This window comes from Saccoglossus kowalevskii, chromosome 3 (assembly GCF_978046115.1).
Source record: "Saccoglossus kowalevskii chromosome 3, keSacKowa6.1, whole genome shotgun sequence".
Taxonomy (NCBI): Eukaryota; Metazoa; Hemichordata; class Enteropneusta; family Harrimaniidae; genus Saccoglossus; species Saccoglossus kowalevskii.
In genome coordinates, this window is record NC_140643.1 from 41,616,359 (window position 1) to 41,632,405 (window position 16,047).

The 16,047-nt window shown below is 33.3% G+C and overlaps 1 protein-coding gene across 1 annotated transcript in view; it reads left to right on the forward strand.

Moving 5' to 3' along the window:
• The first annotated feature begins 306 nt into the window (after nucleotides 1-306).
• LOC102804340 (sarcospan-like) overlaps nucleotides 307-16,047 on the forward strand; it is a 46,743-nt gene continuing 31,002 nt past the window's right edge. The window contains exons 1-2 of the mRNA XM_006819247.3: nucleotides 307-586; nucleotides 4,498-4,951. Coding sequence (XP_006819310.1) covers nucleotides 4,568-4,951 — 384 coding nt within the window. The 5' untranslated portion in view covers nucleotides 307-586; nucleotides 4,498-4,567. The remainder of the gene's footprint in view (nucleotides 587-4,497; nucleotides 4,952-16,047) is intronic.

The following is a 16,047-nucleotide window of genomic DNA, read 5'->3' on the forward strand; positions in this document are numbered from 1 at the left end:
ATAAATAAATAAATAAATAAATAAATAAATAAATAAATAAATAAATTATTAAATAAACTAGGGAATCAACAAGCTATTTCGTTAATGTGGGCACTTTTCCAGATGTTTTGACATATTCACGATGACTATAACGCTTTCAACTGTATTATATTATGTATCTTCTAAAAAAACAAACATATTTTTGGAAAAAAAATACCGAAAAATGTTTAGTGTTTTGTGCCAACTATCTAAATATTCTGGTTGGGTCTGCTCAAACGCCAGCAACCTGGGGAGACTTTGTTGAATATTAAATAGTTGGTTAGGGGTGCCATGTTCTTCATTTTCCCTTTTCATCGAAGAGATGTACCTGTATTGCATATTGTTGTCTATGTAATATCGGTCGTTCGTGTCAACAAATCGGACTCTGGCTGTAATCTTTTGAATTAACGTGAGTCAAACAATTCATGCAGTATATATCGGTTACTAAAATTGAAAAGAAGACAGAGAAATGAGGAATATTTACGGGTGATCTCCGGAAGCCTGGAAGCGATCCCCTCTCGCCGGTGTTCGGTGACGCGATGGTTGCAATCTGTCAGCAGCGGACGAGGTAGGGTAACGTCGTCTACTACATAGTTTGCACTACGTAGATACATACACAGCTTGAATATACTATTCGCCAGACAATTTCCTTATTCCACTGGACTATGTGTTTTGATTTGAAAGGTGGTGTATTATAATATCGAAATATGATTATAAACCTCTGTGTTATGTCGCGGTATTTTGTTATTTGGTCTTGGCATTCGTATATTTCTCTAGCGTTGCAGTTGTATGCACTTGAAAGTATTTAGGTTACGTTTATGCACCTCCCTGATCAGAAAAAAAACCCGCATTCCACTGTTTCTCGTCGGTCACCCTGTGGTAACCTAGGTTTTTGGCAGCCTATATCCGGCGTACTAGTTGCTAACACTACCGCTCGTCATTACGTTGTCCGGTGCACATCTCTTAGGTGGTCGGCGCTACCGACCAATGTTATGTTATTGCCTACTTATCGTGGACGCTGTATTAGTCGTGTGTAAGGGTTATGCACTTTGCACTCGGGGCGTGTTCGCTCACAACAGCACAATTTCACGGCCTTCTAACTTTGCAGGGATGTGTTCGCCTCAAATCGCTCTTTTCTGCCATGGACCTGCAAGACGTTGCTTTTTTAGTTTAGTTCACATTCTTGAAAATTCTATTCTATAATTATAAAAGAGCTGGTAGCAAGGCACTTTCCTTTCTCCTCATTAGTTTACAATGCTTTATTTTTGACAAAACTCTAAGTGAATTTTCTGGGTTTGAAAAAAAATAGCTTAATATCCCTGTATGTTCAGACAACAACTAAAGTGAATTTTTTTCTCTTTGAACATTGATAAGCCACCTTCAAAATAAACGTAGATTTCAATGTTGGATTGTCCTAATTCGAATAGTCCTCATAAATTGTGCATCCTTGAAGGTTGTTACAAATTTAGACCTACATTTGTCTTCTGATCTGATGTAAAGTGCCCTGCTGGGTGTTACACAATCAACCAGTCATGCTTCATTAATTGAAATTATATAACATTTGTTTGTGGAAAAATCAACTTCATGACTACTAATATTTTGTGCTTTTGATTCTTTTTGTTATTCCTTGTGTGTGCATGTTTACGCATTTTTTTATCAGTTGTATTTAAAAATTTGTTTGACCTATTTACCTACAGGGTTCTATAAGCCACATAATATTTTACTAGCTCACAGTTGAGTGGCTGTATGCCGGTCTGATTAATGTTTGTTTGCATTATGAATGGTGGTTACCTGTAACAGTAAATTTAAAGTTCAGGCTTGATGAGAGGAAGTTGTCAAACTTGTTTCAATATTAAGACACCTATTGAGGGTAAAAAATGTGACCTGGAGTAAAAAGACCCTTTTAAATTGCCTAGTGACTTGGATGTGTCAGAGACCTGTCAAATTAATTTGATTATAACTGTTTAGGCTTATAAACTTGTGATTTACATTGTCTACACTTTGGCATGTCATGACCTTTTGACATGACATTTGACACCTTGTTTTAAAGTGTCCCTAACAGTCATTCATCCATCTTTCCAATCATTATAATGATAATAACTTTATTACACTGCTATAACATCAGAGAATACATATAGACCATATTTTGATAATAACTTTATTACACGGCTATAACATCAGAGGATACATATAGACCATATTTTGATAATAACTTTATTACACTGCTATAACATCAGAGGATACATATAGACCATATTTTGATAATAACTTTATTACACTGCTATAACATCAGAGAATACATATAGACCATATTTTGATAATAACTTTATTACACTGCTATAACATTAGAGAATACATATAGACCATATTTTGATAATAACTTTATTACACTGCTATAACATCAGAGAATACATATAGACCATATTTTGATAATAACTTTATTACACTGCTATAACATCAGAGAATACATATAGACCATATTTTGATAATAACTTTATTACACTGCTATAACATCAGAGGATACATATAGACCGTATTTTGTTAGTCCCCGTTCGGATGTAGTCCGAAAACGGGAACTTATGTTTTGCCCTGTGTGCGTCCGTGCGTGCGTCCGTGATCACCTGTATCTCGAACATGCATGGACCGATTAAGTTCAAACTTCACTCATACATCACACATTATATGGGACATATGCACATGCATTTTTTTCATGATCCGATTAACGATAGCCGAATAGCGGCCATTTTAAGGCTGAAAATGCATCAAAATCACACATTTTCACCATTCCATACCCGGATCTCAGTTATGCATGGACGGATTTTGTTCAAATTTGGTACATACATTAAACATAATATGACCTTGATGCACGTCATTTTTTTTGGGGGGGATCAGGTTTGAAATGGCCAACTGGCGGCCATTTTGTTTTAAAGAAATCACTTCTGGATCCGTATCTGAGACATGCTTGGATTGATCGAGTTCAAACTTCACACACACAAGGTACATCATGTCACAAATATGTATGTGCATTTGTTTCATGATCTCATTAACGATAGCCAAATGGTGGCCGCTTTAAGGCCGAAAATGCATTGAAATCGCACATTTTCACCATTCCGGACCCGGATCTCAGTTATGCATGGACGGATTTCAGTCAAATTTGGTACATATATTAAACATAATAGGACCTTGATGCACGTCATTTTTTTTTCGAATCAAGTTTGAAATAGCCGACTGGCGGCCATTTTGTTTTAATAAATTCAGTTCTGGATCAGTATCCAAGACATGTCTGGATTGATCAAGTTCAAACTTCACACACACATGGTACATCATGTCACAAATAGATATGTGCATTTGTTTCATGATCCGCTTAACAATCGCTGAATGATGGTCATTTTAAGGCCGAAAATGCATCAAAATCACGTATTTTCACAATTCCGGAACCTGATCTCAGTCATGCATGGATGGATTTTGTTCAGATTTAGAACAATGTGTTGTACATATGCAGGTGCTTTTCGGTCATGATCTGCTTTGAATGTATATGTCACTCAAATATGAACGGAACGGGGACGAGTCATTGACAGTGACTTGTTGCTCTCTGCTATTGTACTCTAATATTAGCATTTGAATCGGAATACTGCTGTGAAGCTTCTTGTCAAATATTTTAGCTGTGTTTTCACATCTAGGACCTCATCACATGTACAACACTTAAACACCATGTATGCATGCATGGTATGTGTTTTACATGATGGTCATTAGCATATTTACAGTATATATTATGTTTACTGTAAAATATTATTTTAGTTGGAATTAATTTTTACTGAAATGACATTTTGATTTTTGAATGTAAAATATTGGAAAAAAGGTATTTTCATGGTATTCGTTTCACTGAAAGTAACTTATGGTACTTAGCCGTCTTCTGCATTATTGACTTGCTAGTTTTGATATTATAGAATTATAAATACTACCATGAGTATGGAGTGGTGAATGATCTGTGATAATATTATATTCAACGTATATCACTGAAATAGTATCTGTTTACCTGTCCTTGTTCTGGACATTCCAGAATCTAGTTATCAATAGTGGTTCAGTAAGGGGTAATAATGTGCCTACTTTGAACTGAAGAGATGGTGTTTTTTAACTAGTGTAATTCAGTGTTGTCCCAGAGATAGGAAAAAATAACTTCAACTCCCAGCAAGAGATTCCTTGAAGGCAGTTAACCTTTGTGCTGTGTGGTATGTACAATATTCTTGTACTTAAAGTTGACAGCTTTACTTAAAACAAGTGTTAACCACATGTTTGTATGTTTTACTACAGTATTTTGTAATTATTTCATGAGAGAAATATGATCATATTTCTCAAGAGGGTATTTGTTATTGTCTAAATGTGACCTTGAAGAATTTAAACATCCATGGTTATACATTTCCAAGTGCATTCTGGGTAATGATTTGAGCATAAATTTGGTACATTTTTTTCTTCCAACAGATTCACGTGATATCGACATTTCCTGTGGACTAATAAATTGTGTAATTTTATTGAGAGAATCTGAAGAAGAATGACTGAAATAGAAGAGTCTGTCGATACTAACCCTGTACTGGGTAGTAAAGACAGTAGGAGTATTACCTCACTTCATCATACACCTAGGAGTAACACAAGTACTGCATCCTATCACACCCCAACAAGATCCCAGGCAGCCAGTCTTAATACAACAGTACCGCAAAATATTGTACAAGAGGACTTACATTCGGATACTCACACTCCGGTTAGGCCTCTCAAGGAGAAACATAAGAAGTATCATCTGCAGTGTTGTACACTACCAGTATGCTTAGTTATGTTACAGGTTCTGTTAGGTGCTACTGTCACTGTCTTTGGATTTGTTATGCTAAATATTTCACCTTCACTTAAAGTCCGAGACACACCATATTGGTCTGGAATTCCAGTAAGTATTCAGCAGCAGTAAAATACCTGTCTAAACTGTTCACCAGAGTTTATAGAGGTCATTTAAAACTGCATTTTCTATCAGTTACAAATTATTAAGATATTTTCTTTTCTTATAAATTATGGAATACAATATTATCACATATATTTGATAATTATAGCTTCACTTCATTTTAAACTCTAGAGCGAGAATCAAAATATCAGTATTTAAATTTTTCATTGTCAATAATTTATGATTTTGTGGTATTTAAAATTTATAGAAAAAAAAAACTAATTTGAGAAGCATGACAATGGCAGTCTAAGAGGCTATTGTATTGTCAGAAACTATTGACCACCAGTTTTATTGTTGTATGAGGAGTACCATATTGTTGTGCAGTGAATTATTTGTGTGTATGTAAGTGCTATTCAACGAATATTTTAAATATCATTTTCTTACACATATCGGTAATGCCAGTGAATCAACATATAATGTGATGCCTCGATTTCAATGTGTGTTTACTCATATAAAATAGCAAGGACAGACAGATTATAAAATATTACCTGTAAAATAGATAAAAAGTTAGATAATAATTAACCTAGTCGGATGTAGCTACTTGTATCAGGGAATAGGTGATAAATTAGAACCCTTGATAATGTTGCAAACACTTAGTGTGTGTGTGTATTTCAGTGACTAGAATATGGTTTAATCTCTGACAATTATTAAATTACTATAGGTACATGTTTTCTCAACCATGAAAAGTTTGTAAATGTCAGCCTGAATATGATTATAAATGTTCCTATTTTTGTCCATTATTTGGCACACAACATAAGGGAGGAATAATTCTCAGACTGGAACAAATTGCATTTGTGAAAAGGTAGTTTGAATCAAATATGAGCTGTAGTAGTATCTCTGACTATGTTTTCTGACTTGTGGCTTGTTTTGTTCAATAATACTGTTTCTAGTGGTCTGTATTAAATCATATGTAATAAGAGAAAATGTGTGGTCTGGTCAAGATAATGAGTAAAACAGTGTCTTGATCACTCTCAGCTATGTACATGTATGGTTGGATCGAGGCAGTCAGTTTTACTGTGTCTTGTATACAGCTATGTGTGGCAAGGTCACATAAGGTCAGGTCAAAGGCGTGAAAGTCATGGATTGTTAGCTTTAGCTATGTGTGCTGAAATTTATTGTTGAGTATTAAGTTTTTCAAAAAATAAAATAGAATTTAATGGCATATACATGTACACTGCATTGCTAGTCATTAATATCAATAGTGGTTTTCAGCAAAGGTAAACTTCAGCTAAAATTATGTAATCTGTAGTTAAATGAAAGTATATGTAGTTTGTCAAATGAATTAAGAATAGAGAGAGAATTGAGCAATATACTTTTATATGAATAGTACTTACTATTTATACAGCTGATTAATCAATATTACTCTACATCCCACTCCATTATCATTTATTTTTAGATATTATTGGGAGGGGGGAATGTACTTTAAAATGATATACTAAATATAAGTATCTTTTTAATATCACATTGTTATCAGCAAACGCAGACTTCCTTACTCAATGTAATTTAAAGTTGTCTATCATAAAGTAATTTAAGAAGATATGGAAATGATGGCTGCATTTATTTTATTGATAACAGTTTTAATCTGGCATACAGCGAGTCAATAGTTTCTTCTGGAGTAGAAAGCCTGCAGTTACTCCTTTTCATACTGTTCTGACTTTTTTTTATCTTGTTCTGTGCTGCAAATAAAAATGTCAACATGTCTCACCCTTGAGTGATGTATTACCTTGAAAAATTATGCAAGGATTTCATGTTGCCAGGTTTCCACAATTCATGAATATGAATTGGGTAAACGAGTTGCCCGTGAAAGGGTTATAACAGCTGACTGTTTTCATTTCATAACCGTCATTGTTGTTAATTTCATGAAACTTAATTAATCATTACAAAATAAAATATTAATTTGCAATACTGATTTGTTTACATAATACTTTGTGGCTCCATCCTTGAATAAACAATTGCTGTCTTTGAATAAAATTTATGAATGATATTTATGCAAGAGAACCCTATTGAGGTATGTTATGTTGGTAGACTAGTGGCAGTAAATGGTAATTTTTCTTGCAGTATTGAGTGAAGCTTAATACAACTGTGAAATGGAGCTCTCTTTCATTGACTCCCATGATAACATGCAATCTGATATGCTGTGCATGCTATGGTGTTTGATTGGCAGTGCTAAAACTGTTGTTAGCTCATTATAAACTACATCAGTGCATAGCATGGTTACAGCCAGGAAAAGAAATCAAACCTCATCGCTGGAGGGTTTTGGCTAGTGTCAGTAATCATAATAATGGTGCTGTTATTGTGAAAAATCCTTGAGTCTGAAAATCAAGAAATTTACTCCCTTTGATAACTATATTTCTGAAAAAAAGGTTAGCTCACACACCAATTTTGGGGATCAATGTGCATCTGCTAGAGACTTTCATGTAATTTCCCTTAGGACTGGCGCCAGCATGGCAGTTATTAGTGAGATCATGAACAATATATAGCAGGAAAATAAAAATGATCTTAAATGCAAACAGTCAGTTTTCATACATGTTAGGAGTTTATTACATGTACATGCAGTTAGTGTGGAACGTAAACATATCACATTATTTGTGCTAACAAATAAACTTATTATAGTATAGTGTCATATATATCTTTGGTAATTGCGATATCTAAATTCAATATGGAGGAATGTGCCATGACGATGAGTGATATTATTAGATGAACAGTCCCATTAGTAGTTGCCATGTTAGTATTCATGTAGGTGTAGTTAAATTCAACCAAAAGACATGCACACCTAATCCATTCATATCTCATGGGAAATCTTTTCCTGCCTTAATTTTCTTTTTCAGTCATTTGGGGACATCATAAAATAGACACCATAGCATAGGTAAATGGTTATGTATAATAATGGTGATACTGGCACTTGCTAGGAACAACAACACAAGTATTTTATTTCTTTCACATATTATTGTTTTCATCCTATGTTAATTAATATATGCTATATATATTACAATGTAAAATGTGCTGTTATTTATCTGGATATCCAACCTATCATATTTCACTGTCATAAAACCACTGCCACCTAAGTTAGCTTACAGCGTCATTTTGCAGACTTTCAAAGCAGAAATAAGCACTGGTGGCGACAATGTCATCTTCAGTCTGTTTGATATCATATCCAAATTTATTGATTGAAAGTTTTTCAACAACTCTAGATACATATTATTTTCTTCTCCTCTCTGTTGATGTTATAGTGAATTTCATACAAGCATAAATGTTATTTTTTTATAAAAAATGATAAAATATGAAAAATTAGAATCTTCCCTGTAAGACACTCATGCTTGATTCAAATGCAGAGTATGCTTTCATTGGCTGTAGAAGCCATTTGGTAAAATCCATTACGAGTGAATCATCAATCATTGGTTGATTTACTACCATGCATTTGTAAACTTAATGTGATTGGTCAAGTTCTTTTTAATTGTCATTTTAAATTTATAAAGTGTTTATTAATATTTTGAAGAGAAATGGAAGAAAATAAAAAAAAATCAGGATGGATAGCAGTTTGAATGAATGTTGAATAATATAACATTTAATTAATTGAGGGTAGTTTGTGAACTGTGAACAATTTCTGATTTTAAAGCTGATACATTGCACTAATGGTACTCTCAAGTGAACATGTTTCCAGGAGTGTTTATGTCGCCATTTGAGTTTTGTTATTTACTCACTGAGGGGTAGAGTTACTTTGGCTTCCAATTATTTGTGAACAACCTTATGCTAATTCTTGAATCATCCCACCCCATTGAGTATGATTAATTACAAGGAAATCACATATACCTGATGACAACTTATGTAGTAATATTAATAACAACACAAATAAAATAATTATAATTTTATTGTTATCTTATCCTTATTAGAATGTATTTCCAATTATTTTATATTTATCACGAAAATTTGTTCTTTTAAACTCAGTTAAAATAATTTTTTCTTCACAAAATCCTTAGTCCCCCGATTTACAAATGGGAAACCCTTGATGTGTATTATAAATCATTGATATACATATACATGTGTATTACCGTTTAAAGAAATCTTTTCAGAATTGGGATTAGGGCTGTAAAATATTGGTCAAATATATAAATAATCAAAATGCTGTTTTAGTGAAAATAAAAATGAAGTGGCTCTATATTGTACTAGGTTGCTATTACAAATATGTCACTGAATGACATGATGAATGAGTGCTGTTGGTTAGTCATACTCCAGTAAAAAGATCATTGACCTTTTAATCTCAGACCGAAGTTTGAGCACATTTTACTTGCATCACACCCAAAACGTGATTTAAATGTTTTCTTTGGCTGCCATGAACAAAACCCACCAGCATAATGAACTTTATTTAAGATGTGTAAAATATAACAGCTTTCTTACTGGGAAAATGTTAGTTTCAGGATGCAGCAGATTGTTGACACATGTCAGCCATGCTTGTTCTGTTATCACAAATAAACAAGTATTTGGATGGTTTGAAATATCATATAGTACAGGTCTAACCCTGGGTATTGATTATATTTACATATTGTAATGCATACATGTGGTGCCATCTTGTACTGCTTCTGGGCTCTTCAAATTCAGTTTGTAGAACTGACAAGTAAATATTAATCTTGGCTTCCAGTCAATAGTTGGTTTGTGACCAAAGATAAATATTGATTGCAACCTCCTTAAGGTTACTCAGTGTACCAGACTTTTTCGCGGTTCACCAATATTTATCAAGTATTTCAATCCACATTTGCTAAATCAATATGCACAATCTCCTTAACATATGCTTCAATATTGAATAAATGTTTATACTTTTCAACTGTTTTAGTTCAGTGAAGCTAGGTGCCTGACAATTATTCTACATGCTTAAGTTGAGTAAATGTGGATGGCCCTGAGGAATTCCTGTGCCCCTGACAAATTACACCGCCCTTCAATTTGTGTCAGTAAATTTTAATTTCAACAAATTTTAATGTTTTTTAACATTAGTTAATTTGATTGCCTTTATTTTAAAAGCAAGTATACTCTTATTTCATATTGATAGAGTATATATTTCTCTGTTTGATTTTTTGCCATTTCCCACCCTGTTTCTATGGATACTGTTAAAAGCAACATCATGTGTGCATTTATTGGAGCAGACTTTAAGAGTACCATTAACCAGTCCCTGAGTAGCTATTACAGAGCAATATGAAATAAAATTTGAATAATAATTGACTTGCAGAATGCAGCTACTGCATCCTAAAAAAACTCTTGAAATTTTTGCATGGGTTGTAAATCTCTCTCTGAATGAACAAGCTGTACTCGTATATTGTCGTGTACAGAGAATAAGTTTAGTGCTTGTCTCCGCCATGATTATCTGAATGGAGTAAAAGCTCCTGCCATTCTATTTGCCATATTATTAAACTATCTCCTAACTCTACCTGACTGGAGTAAAAGCTCCTGCCATTCTATTTGCCATATTATTAAACTATCTCCTAACTCTACCTGACTGGAGTAAAAGCTCCTGCCATTCTATTTGCCATATTATTAAACTATCTCCTAACTCTACCTGACTGGAGTAAAAGCTCCTGCCATTCTATTTGCCATATTATTAAACTATCTCCTAACTCTATCTGACTGGAGTAAAAGCTCCTGCCATTCTATTTGCCATATTATTAAACTATCTCCTAACTCTACCTGACTGGAGTAAAAGCTCCTGCCATTCTATTTGCCATATTATTAAACTATCTCCTAACTCTATCTGACTGGAGTAAAAGCTCCTGCCATTCTATTTGCCATATTATTAAACTATCTCCTAACTCTACCTGACTGGAGTAAAAGCTCCTGCCATTCTATTTGCCATATTATTAAACTATCTCCTAACTCTACCTGACTGGAGTAAAAGCTCCTGCCATTCTATTTGCCATATTATTAAACTATCTTCTAACTCTATCTGACTGGAGTAAAAGTTCCTGCCATTCTATTTGCTATATTATTAAACTATCTCCTAACTCTACCTGACTGGAGTAAAAGCTCCTGCCATTCTATTTGCCATATTATTAAACAATCTCCTAACTCTACCTGACTGGAGTAAAAGCTCCTGCCATTCTATTTGCCATATTATTAAACTATCTCCTAACTCTATCTGACTGGAGTAAAAGCTCCTGCCATTCTATTTGCCATATTATTAAACTATCTCCTAACTCTATCTGAATGGAGTAAAAGCTCCTGCCATTCTATTTGCCATATTATTAAACTATCTCCTAACTCTACCTGACTGGAGTAAAAGCTCCTGCCATTCTATTTGCCATATTATTAAACAATCTCCTAACTCTACCTGACTGGAGTAAAAGCTCCTGCCATTCTATTTGCCATATTATTAAACTATCTCCTAACTCTACCTGACTGGAGTAAAAGCTCCTGCCATTCTATTTGCCATATTATTAAACAATCTCCTAACTCTACCTGACTGGAGTAAAAGCTCCTGCCATTCTATTTGCCATATTATTAAACTATCTCCTAACTCTACCTGACTGGAGTAAAAGCTCCTGCCATTCTATTTGCCATATTATTAAACAATCTCCTAACTCTACCTGACTGGAGTAAAAGCTCCTGCCATTCTATTTGCCATATTATTAAACTATCTCCTAACTCTATCTGACTGGAGTAAAAGCTCCTGCCATTCTATTTGCCATATTATTAAACTATCTCCTAACTCTACCTGACTGGAGTAAAAGCTCCTGCCATTCTATTTGCCATATTATTAAACAATCTCCTAACTCTACCTGACTGGAGTAAAAGCTCCTGCCATTCTATTTGCCATATTATTAAACTATCTCCTAACTCTACCTGACTGGAGTAAAAGCTCCTGCCATTCTATTTGCCATATTATTAAACAATCTCCTAACTCTACCTGACTGGAGTAAAAGCTCCTGCCATTCTATTTGCCATATTATTAAACTATCTCCTAACTCTATCTGACTGGAGTAAAAGCTCCTGCCATTCTATTTGCCATATTATTAAACAATCTCCTAACTCTACCTGACTGGAGTAAAAGCTCCTGCCATTCTATTTGCCATATTATTAAACTATCTCCTAACTCTACCTGACTGGAGTAAAAGCTCCTGCCATTCTATTTGCCATATTATTAAACTATCTCCTAACTCTATCTGACTGGAGTAAAAGCTCCTGCCATTCTATTTGCCATATTATTAAACTATCTCCTAACTCTATCTGACTGGAGTAAAAGCTCCTGCCATTCTATTTGCCATATTATTAAACTATCTCCTAACTCTATCTGACTGGAGTAAAAGCTCCTGCCATTCTATTTGCCATATTATTAAACTATCTCCTAACTCTATCTGACTGGAGTAAAAGCTCCTGCCATTCTATTTGCCATATTATTAAACTATCTCCTAACTCTATCTGACTGGAGTAAAAGCTCCTGCCATTCTATTTGCCATATTATTAAACTATCTCCTAACTCTATCTGACTGGAGTAAAAGCTCCTGCCATTCTATTTGCCATATTATTAAACTATCTCCTAACTCTATCTGACTGGAGTAAAAGCTCCTGCCATTCTATTTGCCATATTATTAAACTATCTCCTAACTCTATCTGACTGGAGTAAAAGCTCCTGCCATTCTATTTGCCATATTATTAAACTATCTCCTAACTCTATCTGACTGGAGTAAAAGCTCCTGCCATTCTATTTGCCATATTATTAAACTATCTCCTAACTCTATCTGACTGGAGTAAAAGCTCCTGCCATTCTAATTGTCATATAGTTAAACCCGATGAAGCTCCTGACTTTGGGAAAAGTGTCGGCATAATGAAGCTATTCAATCAAATTACGTTGTCTTTCCTCAAGGGCATAACTTGGAATACTATAACAAATGGTAAATAAGCTCTGGAGGTCATAATGATTATGACTTGCCTGTGAGAAAAGTTGGTAATCAATGAGATCAAGATTTAATCCTGTTGACAAATTCTTAGATGTGATTTTCCTTCTAAGTGAGACTATGACAGTGCATTAAAATCTGAATAGATGAACTGTGTGTTCCTAGTCTGACTCAGTATATGTGAAAACTGTCTTTTTACTAATATCGGTCAGTCAGTTCGCTGCAGTTCATACTTACGCACAACAATACAATTAATTATGTGCTATCAATACTAGGACCATGTTATTATAGGAATAACCCTGGAATAACCCTATAAGACCACACAATGATGGGCTTTGTTCCCGTCAATCCCTGTTGTATACCTTTTGTAAACCTATTCACACCCTTAAAATGTAAATACCCTATTGTAGTTGAAACTAGAGCATTTGATAATTATGGAGATAAATTCGTCTACACTTACATTCCATATGCTGGGCATGTTTTAATTAAACCTCTGAAATAATTATTTAATAATATATTACATTCTGCTATTTACCCAGATATATGGAATATCAGTATAATTTCTCATATTTATAAAAAAGGAGACAGATCTGAACCAGATAATTACAGGGGAGTCGCAGTTTCAAGTTGTATAGGCAAAACATTTTGCACAATAATAAATATTAGGCTATGCCAATTCATAGAAAGCAAGAATATCATAAACAACAATCAGGCAGGATTCAGAAAAGGGTACCGGACAACTGATCACATTTTTGTCTTAAAAACAATAGTTCATAAATATCTGAAACAAAACAAAAAAATTTATACTTGCTTCATCGATTATAAAAAAGCGTTTGACAAAGTGTGGAGAGAAGGATTATTCTATAAACTGCTAAATAATGGTATTACTGGAAATATCTACAAATTAATTCAAAATATGTACCAGAATACAAAGGCATGCATTCGTTTCGGTGATAAGATATCTCCGATATTTGAAACTATCACAGGTGTAAGACGGGGATGTGTTATGAGTCCAATGCTTTTCAATCTATACGTCAATGACTTAAATAGTCCAATACAAAACAATGACATAGATCAAGTTCAACTTAATAACATCAAAATTAGCTCACTGTTTTATGCAGATGATCTAGTTTTAATATCAGAAACAAATAAAGGTTTACAGAGATCAATCAATAATTTGGAGAAATATTGCCAAAATTGGAAACTCCAAGTGAATATGTCAAAAAGTAAAATTGTAATATTTAAAAGAGGATACTTGAGAAATACTGAAAAATTTACATATCAAGGTCAAAATATTAGTTGTGTATTTTCATACAACTACCTTGGGGTATCATTACAGTCGAATGGTAAATTCAGCGACACAAGAAATAATTTGGCAGACAAAGCCACAAGAGCTTTATATGCAATGATGACTTCTGTGCAAAAAGAAACTGACTGCAAAACAATGTTACACCTATTCAAAACATGTATAAGACCAATACTATTATATGGATCAGATGTATGGGGCTTCGAAATTCAAGAAAATAATAAATGGGACATTACACCAATCGAGAAAACCCATCTGAAATTTAGTAAAAGAATGCTTGGATTGAATAAATTTTCATCAAATCTAGCTTGTAGAGCAGAAATAGGTGAACTACCATTACTAGTAGACATCAAAATAAATCTTATAAAGTATTTGGCACGGATCAAAGAACTTCCAGAATGTAATTTAACAAAACAGGCATACCATGAACAGATAAACTGCAAACTCCCATGGATTATGTCAATTTACAAAGAGTTAAATAAGGAAGATAACACATTAGATATAAAGAATATCAATGACAAATTGAATGCAACAAAACAAAATATAAAGAGAATAGGAAACAATATTAAACAAAAATATAATGAATTCTGGAAGGAGACAATTATGGATAAACCTAAGTTGAGAACATATACTCAATTCAAAACAAACTACAACTTTGAAAGTTACTTAATTATACTGAATCTAAAACATAGAATTTCTGTCTCTAGATTCCGAACAAGTAATCACAGCCTAGCAATAGAAAAGGGTAGACATACCCAACCTAAAATTTCTTTGGAAAACAGGATTTGTAAACAATGTACTTTAGCAGACATAGAAGATGAAATGCATCTCCTCATCAAATGCCCAAAATATCACGCACTGCGAATGGATATATTCTCAAATATACAGTTTCCTGATGAAACAAAAACTGACCAACAGAAATTTACATACTTAATGAAAAATTCTAACACAAATGTAATCAAACTTGTTGGAGAATTTATACACAGCTCGTTCTTAATGAGAAACGAGAAAGATACTTAACAAAAACACTAAAATCTATCATTTATTATTTGCTATAGTTATTTTGTTATTTTGTTTTTTAATATCTTACTTTTGTTGCTATAAACTGATGGAAACACTGTATTTCTAAGGATGCAATAAATTATCTCTTTACTTACTTTACTGTAGAAATATTTATTTTTAGCCAGTTAATTTTAAAGTAAGAGTAAACTAAAAAGACCATAAATGAAGCTATTTTGTGGATGGTGTCTGAAGTGGACTTAAGGTTAAAATGTTTGTAAAATTAATAATTGAGACAGGGAGGCAAAAAAAAAAAACAATTTTCAATATACATATATATTGTAACTATTGTAAATTTTATTGATTCATCTTCGTATTTTTAAACTAATTCATCTAAACTAATAAAATATAAAATAATGAAAACTATCAAGAGATTCTATCGCATTACTTGGTATCATGTGCCAATGCTGGTCACAATCAAAAATTGTCTTTTTTAATACATTTAATATTAACTATTTTAACTATTAATGACATGGTAACTGTGATTGATAACAAAAAATAGCAATTTAAGCAATCGTGTTATTTGCGTCAGCGAATATGATTGGTTAAAAGTAAAAAAAAATGATTCATGACAAAAACTTGTGATTAATCAGAATTGGTCCAGAATAAACATGCGATTTGTGCCAAAAATGTGATTGGTCAGAAGTAAACATGTCATTTATGACAACAAACAAACTTTAAATAAGCATACAATTTATAAACATTTTACCCTGCCTGTAACTACTGTGACTTGGTGAGGTATTGGGTTATAATTTCTTTGATTGTTAGCACACACATCAGCATTGTAGGTATAATAAATTCAA